Source organism: Drosophila sulfurigaster, chromosome 2R, assembly GCF_023558435.1.
Source record: "Drosophila sulfurigaster albostrigata strain 15112-1811.04 chromosome 2R, ASM2355843v2, whole genome shotgun sequence".
Classification (NCBI taxonomy): Eukaryota; Metazoa; Arthropoda; class Insecta; order Diptera; family Drosophilidae; genus Drosophila; species Drosophila sulfurigaster.
In genome coordinates, this window is record NC_084882.1 from 26,521,521 (window position 1) to 26,542,502 (window position 20,982).

At 43.3% G+C, this 20,982-nt stretch overlaps 3 protein-coding genes across 6 annotated transcripts; 1 reads left to right on the forward strand and 2 right to left on the reverse strand.

Annotated features, from left to right (window-relative positions):
* Positions 1-149: 149 nt before the first annotated feature.
* LOC133837796 (A-kinase anchor protein 17A) lies at positions 150-3,887 on the reverse strand. The gene is made up of 8 exons (XM_062268683.1): positions 3,242-3,887; positions 2,723-3,183; positions 2,403-2,660; positions 1,757-1,964; positions 1,012-1,688; positions 895-951; positions 754-837; positions 150-692 (listed from the first exon to the last, which is right to left on the reverse strand). The coding sequence occupies exons 1-8, from the start codon at positions 3,443-3,445 to the stop codon at positions 221-223; spliced, it is 2,421 nt and encodes an 806-aa protein (XP_062124667.1). The 5' UTR covers positions 3,446-3,887; the 3' UTR covers positions 150-220.
* A 488-nt stretch (positions 3,888-4,375) lies between these two features.
* LOC133837792 (RB1-inducible coiled-coil protein 1) lies at positions 4,376-13,816 on the forward strand. 3 transcript variants are annotated; one of them, XM_062268672.1, is made up of 5 exons: positions 4,376-5,326; positions 8,279-11,201; positions 11,267-11,612; positions 11,679-11,782; positions 12,226-12,497. In XM_062268672.1, exons 2-5 carry the CDS (start codon positions 8,419-8,421, stop codon positions 12,251-12,253), a joined length of 3,261 nt encoding a protein of 1,086 aa, XP_062124656.1. In that variant the 5' UTR covers positions 4,376-5,326; positions 8,279-8,418; the 3' UTR covers positions 12,254-12,497. The 3 variants fall into 3 exon arrangements, with proteins under 3 accessions (XP_062124656.1, XP_062124654.1, XP_062124655.1); XM_062268670.1 differs by having other exon boundaries at positions 4,377-5,326; positions 11,679-11,778; positions 12,226-13,816; XM_062268671.1 differs by lacking the exon at positions 4,376-5,326 and adding an exon at positions 7,596-7,688 and having other exon boundaries at positions 11,679-11,778; positions 12,226-13,816.
* Positions 13,817-14,686: 870 nt separating this feature from the next.
* On the reverse strand, positions 14,687-20,707 carry LOC133837810 (ras-related protein Rab-23). 2 transcript variants are annotated; one of them, XM_062268700.1, is made up of 3 exons: positions 20,636-20,707; positions 17,774-18,122; positions 14,687-16,748 (listed from the first exon to the last, which is right to left on the reverse strand). In XM_062268700.1, exons 2-3 carry the CDS (start codon positions 17,903-17,905, stop codon positions 16,056-16,058), a joined length of 825 nt encoding a protein of 274 aa, XP_062124684.1. In that variant the 5' UTR covers positions 17,906-18,122; positions 20,636-20,707; the 3' UTR covers positions 14,687-16,055. The 2 variants fall into 2 exon arrangements, with proteins under 2 accessions (XP_062124684.1, XP_062124685.1); XM_062268701.1 differs by lacking the exon at positions 20,636-20,707 and adding an exon at positions 20,316-20,618.
* Between the last annotated feature and the right edge of the window lie 275 nt (positions 20,708-20,982).

The window sequence follows — 20,982 nt, forward strand, 5'->3', positions numbered from 1 at the left end:
TTTGTTTCATTTGCACAAATTTAAATACATAGCGAACGATTAACACAATACGATACGATAGCAGATAAATCGGCATTTGCTTGAGTTCAATAATCAGCCTACCGCCACAATTAATCGAATTGCCGATCGTTCACCAAATAATTCCAAACTTTTATCGAATTTGAATTGCAAGTTTTTATTATGTGTCATCTAAATGAGAACTAAAATCAAATTACTTATGCTAGGTAACTAGAGAATTGCGACGACTGCTTCGCTTATTGCCATCGCCATCCAATTCTCTTGCACTGGTATGCAACGCATCGCCATCATTATCCATATGATTATCCTGCAGTGTGCTGGAACTGGTTCGTTGATGGCGAAAGTTCTGCTTGATCTCACGCACCTCTTCGCGCATACGATCCTTGGTGTGCTGCTCAATGGTTCGCTGTATCTTCTCGGCCGATGCCACCAACTTATCGGCCTCCAGCACGACGCGCTTGGATGAATTGCTGCGACTACGACTGCGACTGCGGCTACGCAAGCGACGCTCACGACGTGAGTTGGACCGTCGAGAACGGGTACGAGAGCGTGAACGGGAGTAGCTTGTGGTGCGCGAGCGACGCGTTGAGGCCAATTTACGATTCTTTCTCTGCGCCGGCGAATGGCTACGACTACGCGAATGTGAATGGGAGCGAGAACGACTGTGGCTGCGTCTAGAGATGGAAATATAAGGATTAATGATTTATATTTGGAATGAATGTATTTTTTCCTTACCTGGAACGCGATGAATATGACGACTTGCGGTAGTTGGAACGGCTGCGGCTGCGGCTTCTGCTGCGTCTCGAACGACAGATGAGACTGCAAATGAAAGACTGTTTTAGTTACAGTTCTCTTAGATATCTCTCTGCTACTTACCGACGACCACGAGAGCGACTGCGACTGCGTGAATATGAGCTGGAACGTGACCGATTTCTACGACAAAATAGTTAAACATAAGTCAAGTGAACTTCATAAAGAATTCAGTTCTCTTACCTGCCGCGTGACGACTTGTGATAGTAGCCATCATCTCCCTCGTCGCCATCATAATGATTTGGATTGTAGTACGAGGAGGAGTGACCATCGTAGCCAGCGCGACCACCACGTCCGCGACCTCTCCCACGGCCGCGTGGTCGTGGCGCAAAGCCACGATAATTACTTGAGACGGGAAATGGTGGAGCTGCCGGTGGACGGTAAAGTGCAGCGCCAGGGAAAACGGGTGGCATGCCATAGCCAAACATGGACAGTGACTGCATCCATTCGCTGGCCGCCTCGGCGCTGTAGGCAGCGGCAGCAGCTGTGCCTGGCACAGCGCCAGCTGCCAAAGCTGCAGTTACTGCCTTGAAGGGATTGAGCACACCAGGCTGAACAGCTGGAGCAGCAGTGGACGCGTTGCCATTTGCTGCCACAATGTTGCCATTCAACTTGGCTTTCTTATTTACTGCGCTGGACTCACCTTCCTCTTCGCTGCTGGCTGCTGTGCCGCCGCTCTTTTTCGACTTGCTTTTGAGCAGTCCCATGAGAGGCGTATTGCTCTTGATTTCCTGCACAATTTTGCGCTGATCACAGACCAACTTTTCCGTGGCAGTTTTATACTTTTCGACAAGGCGACCGCGTTGCACGTCTTTGGCATCGTCGTGATGGCCGCGATGCGATTTCTCCTTCTGTTTGAGCTGCCGAAAGAAAAAATTATATGATATATTAATTTCAACTAAAGTAATAGCTGGAGGCATTGACTTACCTGTATGCGCTCGAAGACCTGCTCCAGGATGCGTATGCTCTCCAGCTTGCGCTGTGCTATCATCAGTTTGCGCTCCTCGACGCGTATCTTCTGCGAGATCTCCACTTGGCCGCGCTCCTGGATCTTTTTCAGATGCTTTTCTTTGCGCTTCTCCTCGCGTTCACGTTGTTTCTCCAACTCGGCCAATTTCAATTGGTCTTGCTTTTGCCTGTAAATTTGGTTGCAACAATTTTGCGCATAGTTTTTGTGGTTGATTTGTTGTTGTTTGATTGATTTGCAATTTTGTTTTGTTTTGTGGATTTGCTAAAAACAACTTGTTAACTGTTTCGTCTAAAAGAGTCAGAAAACTGTGTAACATTCTCGGCACTAAAAGTTAAACACACTTCGGATTGGATAAGTGGAAGAGTAAGCAGGCAATGAAAGCAGAGCAGTTAACTGCCTGTAAAAGCTAAAGTATACAAATGAGAATCCCAATCGGACCGAAAAGAGTTATAGCGAACATTTCCCCAACTTAGTTTTAGAAACAGACAAAATTAATCTATTTAATCGCAGTAGCAGCTGTCAAATCCCAACGGTATTAATCCCGTCAGCTATTCGCTTTCATTGCCTGTTCGCTGCGCACACTACAAACATTAAATCACCAAACCTTTCACGCTCCGCCAGCTCGATTTGTTTCTGCTTCTCGCGCTCACGTTCCTCATCCTCGGCCTGTGCCTTGGCTACACATCGTTTCCTCATGCGTTCGCGTCGCTGTACATGCGAATCACTCAGATGCTTTTGCTTATCGAAGTTCACATTGATATTGATGGCTTGTGTTTTGTCCACAAACTTTCGCACCATCTTTGTGCTTCTAAACTCATCCATGGCACGTACAAAGCTCGAGTACTCTTCGAATTGCACATAGCTAAAATAAAGTAATAGACCAATTAGCAACAATATTCAATATTCTGAAACGGATACACTTACGCCTCAAAAAGCACATCCTGCTCAAAACTAAAGGTGCGCATGCCGCTGATGTCCGATTGCATACTCTTGCGATAGGGATCACAAATGGGTATGTCGACGGCACGCACACGCCCAAACTTCTCAAAGATACGCTTGAAGATACTCTCGCTGGGCTTCACCTGCTCCTCGTGCTCCGAATGCCGTGGGCAGAACCAGCGTATGGGCAGATGGGTCAAATGAATCGTATCGGGACGTTCGCCCGCCTTCATTTCGTCCATGTTACGGGCATCTCGAAAATACGAGTCCCAGTCATGACGTGTGGGAAACTCATCCTTGGCTTCTGTGCAGCGCACTCGGAAAGCCTCATTGAAGCCGGAGAGGCGCAAGGAGACGCCATCGAGACGTTCGATGGCCAAGCGTAAACGTTTGCGCTCATCTAACTCTGCCTCGAAGCGTATGTAATTCACAGTGCTCTTAGAGACCTGTAAAACAGATTCCAAGATTAACATTTTTGAGGACTGAGATTATTCTTGTACTTACTTTGAGCACTAGGAATTTATCGGGTTTGAGTTCAGCACTGAGTTTCTCCATGATTTCCAGATTTGAGACGGATTTGCCGGTTTTGATTTTTTCGGGTAATGCAACCGAGATTTGCATTTTCGCCAGTGGCTTGAGGTACAAGCTATGTGGCAAGTAAAGCGGCGAGCAATCTGCCACATTTTCTATAGTCTGAATGTTGATCATATTGTTTTTTTTTATGGGGATTTTTGTTCGTGTGTTTTATGTTGTTGTAATAAAATACGATATAATTAAGGTAAAATACAAATAGTAAAAATTAATATAGAAACCTATTAGCTAAAATACATCTAAATAAGCTTAAAGGACTCTTAAGAAGTCGACAAATGATGGTGTGTGTGTGTATGACATGTGTGTATGTGTGTTCCCCGCCCGTGTCTCTGGCCTAAATCCGACGATGACGATTTTTCTGTCTGTTTGTTTGTGTGTATTCGCGTGCAAAGCGGTATTTGTTTTTTCTTTTTTTACGCCGAAATCGTCACCCCGGTGTTAAAGCTACTTAAATCTAATAATGCCGCGACTTTTTATGCCGAAGTTCGCCTAAAATAAATCAGTTTTATAATTCTGTCTTGCACTTTTCTTCACTCTGAGAACACTTTTCTTTAGCGGTGAAGAAATATCTAGCGATGGCCGAAATTATGCATCGATATATTGACAAGTTTTTAAACACGAGTTTCATACGTCGATGTTTTTTGTAATGAAATTAATTATAATAAATTTATTTCAATAAAACAATGCGTTCAAAATAAGTTTTTTTCTTAGATTATTAATTTTTAAAGGCTTATGATATAATAATACAACATTTCAGGAATATACCAAAATAAGGTATGGTCAGGTGTATCGCACAGTCTCATTTTAGCGTTAACATAAGTTATCGATATGGGACCCTTTGAATTCAAATCGTTTATTTTTCATATAATTCGCGGAGTCACTCATTATTGTCAATCTACTTATTTATTCAAACATCATTTAACAGTTATATATTGGCTGAGTAATAAAAAGTGCAACAAAAAATTAAAAACATTGCTCGATTTGCTCAGCGCTGTTAATAACAGTTGAGCTAATGTTAAAGTCATTGTGTATGTTATTTTCGCTGTTATTATTAAGTCAGAAGAAGAAGGAGGAACTACGAAAGTGCGTTATTTCATTTTTATACCATTTAATTTAATTAGAAATATAAGTAACTCAACAATATGTGTGTGTGAAATTTATATAATAATAAAAACTAACAAAAGCCCCACGGCAAAGCGTGCAAATGGCAAGAAAATCGACGTGAAATTAAACTGCCAGCAACAACAACAGCAACCACACAGCAGCAGCAAACAGCACACCAACAACAACAACAGCAGCAGCAAAGCAGCAGCAACAACAACAACGCAATTGTGATAGACAAAGAAATAGATTAAGAAGGGGGAGAACAACAACAACACCAACAACAAAAACAGCAAAAAAACCCAAAAAGCAAAAGCACGAAAAACAAAAACAAAACGCAACATTTAAATATTTAAGCATATCGCGCGAGTTTATTTATTTTGGGCAGCTTTTTACACATTGATTGGATTTGATTTTGATACGCAACGAACAAGAAAATAAGCAAATACAAGGCAAAACAAAATTTTGCGAAAATAAGGGAAAGCAATGCGATAAAAAATAAATAAGAAAATACATAACATAAAAAGGAAAAGAGAAAAACGCTGGCGTTGACGCCGCGACACAAGAAAAAGGTGCTGAAGGAGTGGAGTGGAGGAACTGGTGTAAGGAAGGAGAAGTGTGAAGAAGGAAGCCAAAGCTGGGGACCAGCAGCTTTTGTTTTGGACTGCGATTGCGACGACGACATCGTCGCTGTTGCTGCTGCTGCTGACACACACTCACACGTAAACACAGACACATATACACATAGTCACAGCTGATGTCAAATCATTTGCAGCGTTCGTTCGTGTTCGTGTTCGTGCGCGTTTACAATTGATTAAAACCAAAACACACTAACACAAACAAACAGAGACACTGACAGACTCGCCATTGTGATTGAAATTGATTAAAGATTACAAGGTAAGTGCAGCCGCCTCACATAGTCTTAATTAAACGTCATAGTTATAGTTATCTATATACATAGTTTATAAAACAAACACACGCATCCACACACACACTCACGCAACACAAAGGAATTGCCGATGACGCCCTTTTTACTGCATAAATTTCGAATGGCCGCCCACAAATGCCTTCCTCCCCCTCGCACTCCCCCACGTCAATGGCCTGCCTGGCCGCTGTTATTTTCATTCTCTCGCTCGCTCTTTAGCCAAAGCGAATGCAGCTCTGCACCTGCTGCCATTTTCTTTTTGAACGTCAGGCAACCCTTGCTGCAGTGTTGTTGCTGTTATTATAATATTGTTATTGTTGTCTGTCATTTCTGAGTGTAATGTTTAATGGTGTGTGTGTGCGTTAGGTCGGTTCGAGCCAAATTACAATTAATTGCAACAATTTACATATTTCAAGTGGTTGCTGCATTTCTAAATGACTTTTCGTTTTCGCAGGAATTATAATGTTGGTAATTGCAGCCTATCTCTCTCTCTCACTATCTCACATTTCGGTTCGCTCTCTGCGTTTTCTCAATTCCTTCTTTTTTCGAGTTTTAAGCCCAAAACATTTATTCAGTGTGTGTGTAGACAAAATGCAACGTAATGGAAAATAACAAAGTGCAGGCCAAAACAATACACAAACACGCACGCATCACTTACAAGCACACATACATACCGCACACATGCACATGCACGCACACAAACATTCAGTGGCCAGTGCTGCCAACCGAGCGACAATTCTATCATATGTACATCATTGCATTTAGTGTTGTTGTTGCTGTTGCTGTTAGTGCAATGTTAACGTGGTGTGATCAAGCATCAGCTGTTCACAAACAGCTGCGCAACGGCCTCAAAACAAGGTTTATTAATATTTTCGGCAAATCTGAGACGTGTGGATGTATGTATGTGTGTGAGTGTTTACACTTGTTTCTCTCCATCTTGCTTATCGCACTTCGCTCGTCTCGTTTGCTGCCTTGAAGTTTTGCAAACCCTGGCAGCTTAAATAGGCTCTGCTTATTTAATTTACATTGATATATTTACATATGTACATATGAGTGGATATGTGTATTTGTGTGGACTCGTATATTTACAAGACCATTGCCAGCAATAATAATAACAATATTTACTAACCTACTTTAAGCGACAGTAGCAGGACAATAACAAAATAAAATACGTATAAAATTCAATTATACCCACATATACATACATATATCCACAAAATGTGACATTCTTAATTAATGACTACTCGATGAATAAGTCTGTGTGTGTGCATGTGTGTTACGGGTTCTTCGTCTTTGCTAGCTCATAAAAGTGTTTTCATGTTGTTGTTTTTGCCCTCCTGCAACGACGACACCACCGAGTGCTGATAAACTCTGACGTCGTCGTCGTCGTCGGCGTCGACGCAGCGGCTGCGACAGCGACAGCTGTTGTATTGCCTAACATAAACTGTAATCAGTTAACAGCAGTGTCTGTGAGAGATGCTGCTAAAGTGACCCCAGCAAATAAAGTTCAGGGGGAGTCTGCACAGTGCACCCCATACCACCCCACTCCCACAGTAGCTGCTGTTAATAACAGCCTGTTGTATTATCTGCTTTGTTTGTGCGGTAAACTTGATTTATATGCTTTAATTAGACTCTGCATGTCACAGGTACCATTTATATACATATGTTTAAATACTGTATGTACAATATGTGTGTGTGGTTGGTCTTTGTACTTAATTGGCGTTGATAAGCGCTTATCGATTGGACAACGTGTAGCGATCTTCCTCTTCGATTGATGAGTAATCGAAGAATTAAGCTGCTGCACTTGCTAATTTCATTTGAAAGTGTAAGACGCCAACGAATGTCGCCGTTTTAAACCTGTTTAAGATATCATTTTAATGGTTCTCTTCTCAGTTTCTGGTTTTCTTCGAAATTTCGGGACATATGTTGGCTTTAAACATTTACAACTCTAGGAATCCAGGAAAAATTACGCGTTTTTTCCACAAATTATGAAATTCGCGTAGGTAAAAAAAAAAACAGCAAAAGCCCAAGCGAAGGTAACAAAGGATGAAAAGCGAGCAGGTAATCCCAAAGAAGTAGCTCCATCTCGCTCTAGCCACACTCTTTTGCCGTGTATCTGTCGCTCTTCGGCACACACACATTCAAATTGCGAGGGATCGCGAGAGTGAAGTACACGTGTAGCGTCGACGTCGGCGTCAGCAGCGGCGGCGACTGCGTCGCTGACGATGGCGTCGACGTTGACGGTGTCGACTGCTGAGGTTGTCAGTTGTATTCGTTACGCCCGAATGTCTAGACGTTGTTTTATTTTTTGTTTTGTTTTGTGAGTTAACTAAGGTGCGTTGATAATAAGTGGTAGTATGTGTAGAAATATTGTGTGTGGTTTGCTTGATAGTTGTGCGCGTGTGCGCCACATATACACACACACAAATAGAGTCTAAGCAGCGTCGCTATTTTTGAATTAGTTTCTTATCGCTTTTTGTGTTTTACTATTGCTACATCATCGTTTGCACATAAGCGCCAAAGTTTGCCAGACAAATTGTAAACAAAATGCCGATTGTTTATGTGTGTGAGTGTGTGTGTGGATGTAAAAATATAAGTTGAATAAGCAGCAAATAACAACAATAATTTTGTTTATTGCGACTTTAAAACGCGAGCAGTGACCAGAGCGAGCAGCGTGCGCTGCTTTGTTTATTCATTAACATTCAAACTGCGCGCTGTCTGGCGCCCCCAGCAGAGCGCCACTGTGTCTAATCTCTACAACTAAGTTAACAGCAGATCAACTAATAACAGCGCTGTTTACTGTTAACAGCGCTGCAACTCCCACGTGCGCTGCATATGTTAAGGCCAATCCCTGTTGCACACTGCGCCACTGTTAATGCAATGCTAACGAGAAATGTCTCTCTTTGTTTATGTTTATGTTACAGCCTCTCAACGCTAGGTGGCGGCAGCAAGCACACAGTGAGAAGCGAAGCCATAAGCACTGCCAACACACACACACACACACATCAACACTTAGTCACACTCTTGGAGTTCGTGGCGGAGGAGCGGAAACAAAGGCAGCTCCATGATGCTGTACGTATTCCATGTGGACGTCGGTCGCATGCTCAGCTTCGACATGACCGTCGCCCTCTCCTCGGTGGAGAACCTCAAGGAGACCATATATCGCCTCCACGGCATTCCCGCCGCCAGCATTGTGCTCCTCGTCAGCGGCGGCGAAATGCTGACACACTCCACACAGGTGTCTTGCTACTCGGCGGGCACCGACACCAATCCCATCTACATGTTTCTCACCGGCGAAGAGCGGCTGGCGCCAACGATAGCCAGCGGCAGTTCGGGCGATGCAGCGGACGCCGAGTTGCGTCGCCAGGTGGAGGAGAGCCACAAGCTGTCGGCGGTGCTGGAGACGGTGCGTCAGCGGTCGCAGCTGGCGCAGCATATGCGCGAACTGGGACGCAAGGAGGAGCAGCTGTGCGAGCGTCTGGTCCACGAGCAGCATCTGCAGCAGCAGGGCTGGTCGGCGGTGGTGGCCAACATGGAGGATCTGACGAATGAGTTTGCCGACCGATTTCACAACTTTTGCCAGGCCTTCGATCGGCATCTGCAGCAGCGCGACAGCTACTTGGAGCTGTTGCGCAACTTTGGCGATGATCTCACGCAGCTGGCGCGGATTCCCATTTTGCCAGCGCTAATGGCACTGGCCGAGGGCGATTTCCATGGCTTCGATGAGCTGCTGGACAACGATGGCGAGTTGCCAACTGTTGCGGGCGCAGGCGAGAGCAGCGTGGAGAAAAGCAGCAGCAGCACATCGCCCAACAAGAAGCTCAAGATGGGTCACGATGCCGAACAAGAGGCGGAGACATCAGAAGAGCCAACACAGACACAAACACAAACACAGACGAGGCAGCAGCATCAGTTGAATCTGCTGCAGTGGATCAGCTCCAAAGGCAACCATGCGGCACTGCAGCAAATGTGCGACGAGTGCGTCCAGGGATTGGATACGTTCTCCGTGGAGATCTACGAGAAACTCAAGCTCGAGGTGCAGAACATCATCAAGGTGGCCAAGAAGGATGATGTCAAGGAGATCAAAGGCTTGAGTGATCGTCTCTATCGCCTCGACGAGTTCAAATACAAGATCCAGAAGATGGTCCAGGACCAGCGGGAGCAGGCGACAGCGTTGCAACAGAACGAGGCACGAGCCCTCAATTTGCGCGACAATTCGGTGCTGCCCGATCTGTGTTTGTCGCATCGCTCGCAGCTCCAGGTGATGCTCGACAATCACATCAAGATACGCGAGTATTGCCGTTGCATTGCCAACTCGAAGGACGAGCTCGGACGCAATCTGCACACCCGGCTCGGTCGCGTCGTCTGGATCGAGAATGGCATGAGTGACTTTGACAATCGGCTGTTGTTCTATCTGCGGTGCCTGCGACGCGCCGAGCGTCACATCAACATCATCGAACAGATCCATCGGGCGCCGAGCACCTACGTGGCCGCTGTCACCGAGGTTGTGCGTCGCAAGATCTTCTCCGATCAGTTTCGTCGCTGGGCCTCCCGGCTGTCGGTGGACTTCAATCGCATCCATGGCGAGGAGCTGCAGCGGCGTCAGTTGTTCAATGCCAGCTTCGATGGCCACTTTTTGAACATCCTCTTTCCGGGCATGGCGGATATGCCGCCCACGTTTGCCAACGAGCATCCCGAGCTCAGCTTCGACACGCGTCTGCCGCAGCTGAGCCAGAGCGACATCGAGATGCTGTCCACGCAGCTGCCAGAGCTGGCCACGCAGCTTCAGCTGCCCGATATGACGCCTGTGCTGCAGTTCTTCGAATTCAGTCAGCAGACATCGGAGCAGCAGCAGGTTCAGGAGATTGAGGCAGGAGAAGAGCCGCCAGCAACGAAGCAGAGCGTCAGCACCTCCACTTGCCACAGCCTCCAAGTGGAGCAGATGGCACGCAGCACGGCCACCGAGCAGCTGCTGATGCTCAGCGCCAGCACGCTGACCGAGGAGAATGCGGGCAGCGTGGAACGTTTGCGTACGGCGCTGCAGAGTATGTCCAAGCTGGCGCTGCAGTGTCTGTCGATGGCGCGCTCGAATCTGAGCAGTTTGCGGCAGGAGATGGTCACACACTATCAGGATGAGCTGCAGTCGGAGCTGCAGCTGCTGCAGGACAAGTGGCAAGTGCTGCGCATGCAGTCGGAGCAGCGGCAGCAAGAGCAGCTCGAGGAGCTGCAGCAGTTGCGTGAGCAGCTCAGCACAGCGGAGCAGGAGAAGATTAGCGCCGTGGCGCAGGCGCGTGAACAGCTCATTCATGAGCACAAAACGGAGCTGGAGTCGTTGCGCTGTCGCTTCAAGCTGATGACCTCCATGGAGCGTTCGCCGTCGGACAGCAGCCTGGAGAAGCTCGAGCGGCCGACGAGCAGTGCCAGCGTGGCCAGCCTCGATGTGGAACAACTGTTGGCGCAACAGCGTCAGGATATGCTCGCCCAGCGGGAGCGCGCCATCAGCGAAGCCGTCGAGGCGGAGCGCGCAGTGTGGCAAGCGCGACAGGCGCCTGCTGCGATGTCGCAACTGAACTCGGAATCTGTGATGGCCAATGTGTCCATACTGCGGGACATGCTGGAGGATAAGGAGCGACAGCTGGACATGCTGCGCGAGCAGAACAATCTGCTCATCCAGGAGAGCTATCAGCTTAAGACACGCTTGGATGTGCTCACCAACGAGGATGGCAGCAGCTGGCTAAAGGAGAAGATTGACTATCTGAATCGCGACAAGTGTCGGCTCGAGGAGGAGCTCAACATGGAGAAGAGCAAGCGCATCGAGATGGAGTCCAGCGTGGCGGCGTTGCGAAGGTAAGCAAGTGAATTATTTCCCCTCTTCAACTGTCAACTAATATATTACTTTCCTTCACTTGCAGCTCCACTTACGAGCTGGGTGGCGGTACAATGACGCGTTCTAGGTCGAGTGGCGCCTCGTCCAGTCATCGCTTTATTACGCTGGAGAATTGCGCCAAGGGCGATCTCGTCTTTGTCGTGTGGAGCATTCGACACAGTCAGTTTATGGTGGTGCAGGATTCCCTGACGCTCTACTTTGTGCACGCCGACAGTTTGGCTGGGCTGCAGCTAACAGCTCCCGCTCCAGTTCCTGCTGTGCCTCCAACTGCGGGCGATGCTCCGTTGGCTGTTCTGGAGTTGAATCAAATACCGCTGCCCTACTATGCCATTGGGCGCGTCATCGACAAGGAATATTGTCAGGCACGCAAGGTGAGTGTTTGGCTCTTGATTTATTTTAATATTCCCAGCTAATCATTTCTTCTTTTCTGTACCTAGGATGAGAACCGCTATCGGGTCAGCAAGGGATCCAAGTTCTATCGTATCAAGCTGGCGCCTTTGGTGTCGCGCAATCCACTGCGTCGCGAGCGTTTGGAATGTAAGTGAGTGAGCATGAGCGGTTCAACAGTCGCTGAATTGAATGAGCTGAGTTTATTTCAATAGCAGCCAAGTTCATTGCTGGCTAACAAAGGTTTCTCTTGCTCAAGTTAACACTTAAAGCATAGATAATAATAGTTGACTAACCTCCAGTTCTAAATCAAACGCACAGTTAAAACGTTTTATAGTTCCATAGTAACCTCCAGCTAGAAATCTATCACTGATCCTTTAGAGACAATAGTTAGCTGCTGTCGAACGTTGAAATGTTTTTAGGCACTAACCAACTAACGCTTTAACTTGAGCATGAGAAACCTATACATCAAGAAGTCCTCTTTTTAACTGCTACTCCGTTCAGCGACTGTTGCCAAACAGCTGTCAACTCTCTAGCAACAGCTGTTAATCTTTCCATTAATAACTAAACTAACAATGCGCTTTTCTCCTCTTCTAGCAAGCGGTTCGGTGGCCGGCTTTATTAGTCGCTCGCAGTTGACGACGGCTGTGCGCGATGCGGTGGACGCTTCAATGGTGTCGATGTCGGGAACGAGCCTGAGTGGCAGCAGCGTCTATCAGAGCTTCAAGGAGCGGACGGTGAGCATTAGCAGCGTCAACGAGGAGGAGGATGAGTCGACGTCATTGATAAGCGAGCGTTGTCGCTACATCAGCGTCAGCGAGGAGGATGAACTGTTGGCGCTTGCCGCTGGCAGTGACAGCACAGCAACAATCACATCAACAACGGCAGCGGCAGCAGCAACAACAACAGCAACAACAACAACAGCGACAACAATAACAGAAGCAGCAGCAACGGCGGCAACTCAAGCACAGTCTGTGATAACAGAGCAGCCAACATCCAGAAAACTGCAGTTGGATTTACTGAAGCTGGATCTACTGAAGTTGGCCTCTGCTGATATAATAATACAACCCTTAACACAACAACAACAACAACCAGAACGAAAGGAGGAACAAAAGGAGAAGTTAAAAGAGGAGGATGAATCACAGTCGGAAACTGTGGCGGATGCAACCACAACAACCACAACGATGACCACAAATGAACCCAATCCTCAATCGGAACTGGCCGATGATCAGCCAGATAATGTTGCAACAACAGCAACAGCAGCCACAAGTGTTGCTGTCGTGGAGGCAACAACAACAACAACGGCAACAATAAGCGAGGACTCCGATGAGTATCGCTCGCTGGAGGCCAAGGATGAAGCTGATTTTCCCATTTCCGAATAGTGTACGAGAATCGCAAGAGTTATGATATATCTAGCTATATATTATTAATAAGCTATAGCTATGACTACAGCTATAGCGATGTGCTGGATCGTGTTTTTCTAGGCTAACACTCTTACTATTTATATAGGACCGACCGATCGACGATCCCCCCCCAGAGAGAATCCACGCATAACCCTCTTCCCCATTATAACAAATAAGCCACAGAAGAGCCGACTCACACACACACACAAACAAACAAACACATACCACCACATACACACATACACATGCGTACAGCACATTAAGATGAAAGTTATATACTTAAATAATTTAATGTTTACAAATTCAGCGAAGAATGCAAGTGAAAAGAAGAAGAAAAAAAACAACAAAAACAAACAAAAAAAAACAAAGAAACTAACGGCTAACGTTCTAATTGTAGTTTGTCTATAGTCTTTACATCTACTATAATGTACTATAATCTTATCAACAGATCTGTAAATGAGTTCGACAAAAGTCCCACACTCCAACACATACACATACACACTTTACACACACAAACAAAACAAAACAATTTTTATTTCAAATAAAAATTACCACAAAATATGAAATAATCAAATTAACTAATTAGTTTTTTTGTTCAAAAAGCAAAGAAAAAACAAAATCAAAAAAAAGAAAAAATACAATACAAAACAAAACGCAAGTAAAAATAAATATTTTGAAATTCCCTTTTAACTTTTTAGTGCCAAGAAAATTGTTTTGCAATTCTTATTAATTTCCCTAGCAAGTAAATACCAAATAAAAATTAATATTACAAATATACAAACACACACACACACATAAATTATATTTTTTATAGGAATTTTCACAGCCCAGTATGAAAATCTGAGAACACTCAAACACACAAAACAAAACAAAAACACACACAAATACACACCGCACCCACCCAAGACACAACAATCTGAAACTGAGTAGTAGAATTCTTCCCCTCTTTTGGGTTACGGAGGCGTAGCCCCGCCTATATTTTAACATTTATGCTCAGCTCTCACACTCTCTCGATATAAGCCTTCTCTTTTGATTTCTCTGTAAATATCAAACGACGAATATTTTGCCTTTCTTATATATAAAAGAAGAAAAACAACAACAGAAAACAAAAAATACAAAACAAAAAACACAAAAAATGATACACATTTAATGAAATAAAACAAAAAAAAAACGGAAAACAATAAGAAAATTGCTTAAAAAATCAAAGCGCAATTGTAAATAGATAAAATGAGAAACCAACTAAATTTTACTTTAAACAATTTAAAATTAAATTTCAATGCGAAAAACATAAATAAACAAGGATGTAACAACAAATTGTCAAGCATACAACAAAATGTGTAAAAGCGAAAATCAAATAAAAAAAAGTGTAAACATATCGAAAGTGCATTTTACAAGCAGCTAATAATTCTTAGTATTTTAGAATTTCTTCGAGTATTTGTTGACATAATGTGTTGACTGACTTTCACGATCTCAATTGGAACTTAAGCTATTTTAATTACACAAATTCCATATCTTTTTTGGATGCGGAAATGCAAACAGTTGGATGCCGAAATGGAAGCAGATGGATGCGGAATTATATGCAATTGGATGCAGAATTGTATACACGGTAATAAAATAATATGCATGTATTTAATTTATACAAAATAATTTATTAGTTTCATAATTATAGGCTTAGGTAATAATAATAATTGTGTATAGTTACGAGTACATTGATATAGTTTACATACAGCTAGATAGTTAGGTTGTAGTACAATATATATTTGCATTTATTTGGGCTGCAGACGAAACTTCTCACGTGTGTGGGCCCCACACAATTTGCATATTACACTAGACCACACTGGGTTACGACGACACGAATATATATACATATGTACATACATATATCGTCTATGAGATGAGATGCCTCTTAATTAGCTAATAATTAAATGAGTTGAACAAATTAATTGCACATTTGCCAAGGCTAATTGGCAAAGGATTTCACACGAAACACCTGCATCGCCTTCCCCCCCTTGGCGTGCCAAAAAAAGCTTTAGCTACGAATAGAGATTAGTAGGAGTAAAATAATAAATACATACATACAAACACAGTAATTACACATACAATATCGAATGGAGGTTTTGCCGCATCAGTCTCCGTTATAGAAAAGTCGGTTACATCTGCTTATCTATAACTAATTAGGCTCAAATTTGAGTAGCTGCATAAATATTAATAATAATGAATGCATCTCTATGCATCTCTCTGCCTGTTTGCTTCTTTTGCTCTATTGATTGCATATACCCTTCCAAAACGGGGGGACTAACAACATTTGCTTAAGCTTTTCCCTTGCATGATATTTTCAAGTTATTTCGTTAAAGTGCAGTTACAGTTTTAACTGTCAGATAAAGTGTAGTTTAAAGTTTCAGTTCTTAGGGAACGCCATTTGTGCCAACAAAGTCTAGACTCGTTAAAAGTAATTACAACTTCTTATGCATATCTTAAGTTGCCTCACTATTATTTTACTAATTAATTTACTACAGGCAATTATTTCATAAATTTGTGTATAATTTTGGAGTATCATAAATAATTTAAGAACTGTTTTAGTTGAGTTACAAATAAGAGCATTTGCAGTTCGTTACTGCCGAAGTTTGTTTGCTTTTTGTGCGCTATCTGGTTTATTAGTGAGTAAGTTTTGCCGTATTCTCCCCCCAAACATTATCCTCTCCACACATCATGCGATAACTGCGAACATTGCGGAGTCTGTGCATGACTAGTGAATGGCTGTGGCTCAAACTGTGCTGTGCTGTTTGCTGTTTGCTCTATGCTCTGTGGTTGCAGCCAACGCTTGGCTGCTCACATGGCTACAACTTGATTTGGGCTCTCTAAAAAATATGATTATTAAGCGTTAAATATGCTCCAGTTATTAATTGCCAACAGCTGTAGATACACACATTTGTATCTCTCCCTCCTCCAACTTGAAATCTTCAATCACCTTCAACTTCTTTCTCTCCCCGCTCGCTATTCTCGCTATCTTGAAAGTTTCATCTCTCACAATATTCCACACTTTTTGAGCACAATTTTGCGCTTTCGCGCTGCACTCGAGCCGCTGCCTTTCTTGGCCGGACGCAGGACAATTGTGCCGCTGCTGGACTTGGTGAATGTCGGACTGAAGGCGCTGATTGTGGGCGTGCTGCTGAAGGGCGGATGTGTGGCATTGTTTTGACTGCTGCTGTTGTTCGCCTGATCGTAACTCTGCGTCATCAGCTGATGGCATTTGGTGGCCAAATACCGAAACACAGACGCCACATTGATGTCCTCCTTCACCGAGGTGCGTATCAGTCGACAGTTGAGCATCTTGGCCAGCGTTTCCACCTCATCGGCACTGACCACCGCCTGCTCGATCAGATCGATCTTGTTCTGCACTATCACCGTGGGTATCTCATTGCATTCGTTCTCCACCTTTCGCTTCCACTCCTTGATCGCATCGAACGAGGCGCGATCTGTGGTAGAGAACACCAGCACTGAGGCCTGTGCTCCTCGATAGTATGCCTTTGTGATACAATCGAACTCCTCCTGACCCGCTGTGTCCCACAGCATAATGCGTACATCCTCGCCATCGATCTCGATCTGTCGCTCGAGGAAGTCCACTCCAATCGTTTTCTTGTAGTCCTTGGTGAAGATGCCTTTGCAGTAGCGCTGGATCATCGAGGATTTGCCAACGCCGCCATTGCCCACAATGACCTGAAAACGCATAAAGAAAGTTGATTAGTATAATAATTAATAATAATTTCTTAGTGAGTATGCGATTTGCAGAAAATCATATTAAGAATCGGTTTGATTGGAGATCGGTTTGGAGATAAGTGTAGACTTATTTTAAAACTATAACAAATTGAATTGCATTTTGAATTGGATGAATCAAGAATTAAAAAAAATAATTCTAACCTTATTTCGGTATTAATAAAAAATATTAAAATTGGAAATGTGAAACAATATCAACGGATATTGATTTAATAAAGAACTCTGTTTCTCAAGGAAATTTATACAAAATTTCCCCATTTTTATTGTTAATGTATAAACGTAATTTATTTAAGGAAATATAAAATTAAAGAAACCAAATAAAAAATTGGAAATAACTTTGTTTAAAGAGATTGGAAGTTCAGTATAAAATACATTTGTATCTATGAAAGAAACTCAGATCGAATGAAAGCATTTATAATGTGTTTATAATGAATACCCATACAACTTCCAGCCTGCAGATTTTTATGTTAACAACTAAATTTAATATTAACTTGAATTGTTTGACGATTAACCCGAATAGTTTGACTCTTTTATAGCGCTTGGTAACTGCTTTTGAGGAAAGACGAGACTAATGCGTATCTTTGGCTATCTTTAGACTTCGAATGATGTTAGGAAGTATGCAATTAATCCGAGTCTCGACAGCTGTGACTGCGTACGAAAAAAAAGTTGAATCTTATTTGACTTTCACAACTTAATCCTCTAGCCTCTCCAGTATAACCAGTAGCAGGTTCGTTCAACAGACTGACAATTCCAAAGAATTCTTAAGCGCAAAAAAAAAGAGATAGAAATGAAAGAACCGTTCCATATACGACTAGGTAAACTATCGGTGATTGTTCTGGCTGTCTATTAACGAGTCGTGTTGGCTGCCATTGGGTTATTATTTAACGCTTATCCACGGCACATCCGATATGATCTATCATGCTTCATATTAGCGATGAAGGAAAACGGGGGACAAGGGGACAACTTACCACCTTAATGGCCAGCTCGATGTCGTCCTCACGCATGCTACTGTAATTGTATTGGGACTGCGAGTATTGGGACTGTAGAGCAGCTGCAGCAGCGCCGCCCGTTGCCGTTGCCGTTTGGATTAATAGACGCATCGGCGGCCGCAACGAACCGCTTTAATCGCTAAACAGGTGCCGCTATCGTGCTCCTTTTTTTTTGGCAATATTATCCGTGTCCAGTTTGACCACGCAACAAACTGATTTTCACTTTCTTCTTAGGCTAATGCGTAATGTCAATTGGCGAATGCAATTGTAACTTCACTTTCTACGCATTGATTTCACCAAAATCGAATCGAATACTGAAAAACTGGAACTGAATGGAAAGGAAAAAAAACATCATCAACATCACGAAAAATCCAATGCAATAGTTAACATAAAGTTTTTCTTTTCATTTTCACAACACACACACACGCACACGCACACACATAACCGGTTTTTGCTTTTATTTTGCTTTTATATCATTTCTTTTATTTGTAATTTTTTGGTTGGTCTTTTTGCTTCTTCTTGATTTCCTGTTTCGGGTGCGAGTGCCGCCTCAAATAATAAGACGCAACGCAAACGCAACGCAACTTGAGCCGGTTACGCTTACAGTTTGTAGCTTACAGCTTACAGCAGGTGCCTCTAAGAACACACCTGAGTGGAGTGAGTCGCGACACGGCACGACACGACACGATGCGACACGATTCAACACGCATCGCGTCGTCGCACAGTGGTTGCCATTAGAATTGGGAATGTGGCAAGATCAGAGGTGAGACCTAAGTGTGTGTGTGTGCCTGTGTGTGTTTGTCTGCATGACATTAGCGTGTGCTTATGAATTCTTTAGAAATGGAAAAAGTTAACTGTGGGCGATTTGAGCTCTCTGCGTTCTAACCATTTAATTAGCATAAGTCACAAATATTCATAATAACAATAGAAATGCCTTATTTCATATTCATGCATTTGTTTATTAATTTTTATAGTTGATACAAATTGGGTTGCTCTAGAGCTATTTTTAGTTTTAAAATGGCTGTCAAATTGAAAAGCTGCCTATCGATAAAACTGTAAGTGGCTGCCATTTGCATTCGCATTGCCATTAACCAATCAAAATCGAGCACTCACTGCAATCAACTGTCTCGCTGTCGTTCTCTCTCTGATCTGTCTGTCTGTCTGTCATTCTGATTGCGCTTGTAAGCAATATCAATTTAGTTGGTCACACTGCATTTGCATTTAGATTACTTTCGGCCTTTCTTTCTCCAGCCTTTATTAGCACCTCTTACTCTTCATCTATGTATCTGTATGCAACCCACTGTGCAACAACATTTGACCGCGCGCTTCTTCTTTTTTTACGTTTTGTTGCCTTTCGCTCGTTCTAATTATGTTGTGACTTTTTCGCTTTTGGGCCATATTCTTACAAGCACAATGTTGCCCCGGGTTATTCCAGTGTTTGCTTTGCGTTTTTGTCTATTGTGATGATAATTAAGGCCAGCGGTTATAGATTTAACTAGTTCAATAATCATACATCTCTCTTACTATCTAAGCAGTATGTGTGGGCCACAAAGAGCAAAAGAGCGAGAGGAGAAGAATGAGAGCGAGAAGTCGTGTCAACGAAGCTTGACATAAAATCCAAATGGATTGTGTATACATCTGTTTGTGTGTGTGGGATGCAAAGAATGAAAAACTGCACGCAGTCGCAGTCGACGTCACTACGCTGATTGAGGCGGCCTCTGCCTACCTGTTTCACTTGTATGCGTGAGCGTGTGTGTGTACAAATTACAAATAATGCACATCATTGCAGTTGTCTTCGTGCTTGGGCTAAATTGTCTAGAATGCGCAATTATTTTGAAATTTGCTCAAACTAATAGATAAGTTGCTGCTGTTCTTATAGTCGTTGTTGTTATTCTAGCTGCTGCTGCGGCTGCTGATTGCCGTTTCTTTGCCACTTCCTTCTTCTGTGTATTGTGTATTGTGGTTGTTATTCTTTTGTGGAATGTGGATTCTAACTTGTCCATTTAAGTACACAGCGAATGCAGCTGTGTGCAGTGCAACAACAATAGGAACCAATTCCACTTGTTGTTGTTGCTGCTGCTTTTCCTGACTACTGCAGTGGCAACACCAACAACAACTACAAAAGCGAAGCGAATTCTCTTGACGTTTCTTGCTGTATGTGTGGAAAATTATGCAAATGCAAGAGGTTCACTATGTTGTTGTTATTGTCTGTTGCGCTACTTAAATCAATTATGAGCGCAAATTCCTCATTATTTAAATTAACTTTAAATACTCGACTCGCGCACTAACGGTAAAATCTCGTCCGTCGTCGTCTCCCATCTGTTTTGGTGTCGGCGACAAAAGTCTCTTCTCTTTTAACTGTTCCATATCTTTTTATAGCCCTTTTTCTCACACACAAAAAATAGCAAACAGACAGCGCATTGTGTTTCTTGGTGAGAAATTAACAAATATCCAAGTTGAAATATTAAACAACATACATATGCGACTGCGAATGCGAAAAAGCACGACAACAACAACTCACGGGGTGGTGAAGAGAAGAAACAAACTCATAAGCATCATCACATCGCATCCACAAGAAACCTAAAACAACTCTTGAGGAGAGTTCGAAATAACGACAACGCGTGCGAAGCGCATTAATTAATGTTAGCGCTAACGTTAACGTTAGCGTTAGTTACCGCTGCTAGTGGCTTGGGCTTTGAACCGTAGTGAAAGTCTCTTCTTCTACACACACGCACACCCCAAAACAAAGGGGGAGCGGGAGAGAGACAGGCAGATAAAAAACCGAACCCACGAATCACGAACACGAAGTCACGAAACGAAGAAAGCATCCGTCTTACACACCTGTTGCTCGGCGAGTTTCAGCGCAAACTAAGCCACCAAAACTTGGCTTACAACGAACCAAAGCTGAAAAACTAGCAAAAGACCATAAAGAAGAAGAAGCAGCAGCGCGAGCCCGGCAGCTGCAATTATGGTTTTAATTGAGCTGCATATAACTGTTACATCAACTAAAATTGGCTTTCTAGTAGTTAGGTAATATTTTGATATTTTAAATTTTATGTTTATACGGCAAATTTTAAATTAAAACATGTTTTTAATTTGAATTAATAACGTCTGACCCGCTATATTTATATATGCTAACGTTTTTCAACACAGTTTTAAAGATTGCGATGTGAATGCCAACCACAGCC

What these genes read in the sequence shown, in the direction of transcription:
- LOC133837792 (XM_062268670.1), top strand. Translation starts at nt 8,419, where the DNA reads ATGATGCTGTACGTATTCCATGTGGACGTCGGTCGCATGCTCAGCTTC. An exon ending in AGCGTGGCGGCGTTGCGAAG is followed by an intron (nt 11,202 to 11,266) that starts GTAAGCAAGTGA and finishes CTTCACTTGCAG; the next exon opens with CTCCACTTACGAGCTGGGTG. An exon ending in AATATTGTCAGGCACGCAAG is followed by an intron (nt 11,613 to 11,678) that starts GTGAGTGTTTGG and finishes TTCTGTACCTAG; the next exon opens with GATGAGAACCGCTATCGGGT.
- LOC133837796 (XM_062268683.1), bottom strand. Translation starts at nt 3,445, where the DNA reads ATGATCAACATTCAGACTATAGAAAATGTGGCAGATTGCTCGCCGCTT. An exon ending in ATAAATTCCTAGTGCTCAAA is followed by an intron (nt 3,184 to 3,241) that starts GTAAGTACAAGA and finishes TCTGTTTTACAG; the next exon opens with GTCTCTAAGAGCACTGTGAA. An exon ending in TCATATTCATCGCGTTCCAG is followed by an intron (nt 693 to 753) that starts GTAAGGAAAAAA and finishes TTCCATCTCTAG; the next exon opens with ACGCAGCCACAGTCGTTCTC.
- LOC133837810 (XM_062268700.1), bottom strand. Translation starts at nt 17,905, where the DNA reads ATGCGTCTATTAATCCAAACGGCAACGGCAACGGGCGGCGCTGCTGCA. An exon ending in TCGAGCTGGCCATTAAGGTG is followed by an intron (nt 16,749 to 17,773) that starts GTAAGTTGTCCC and finishes ATGCGTTTTCAG; the next exon opens with GTCATTGTGGGCAATGGCGG.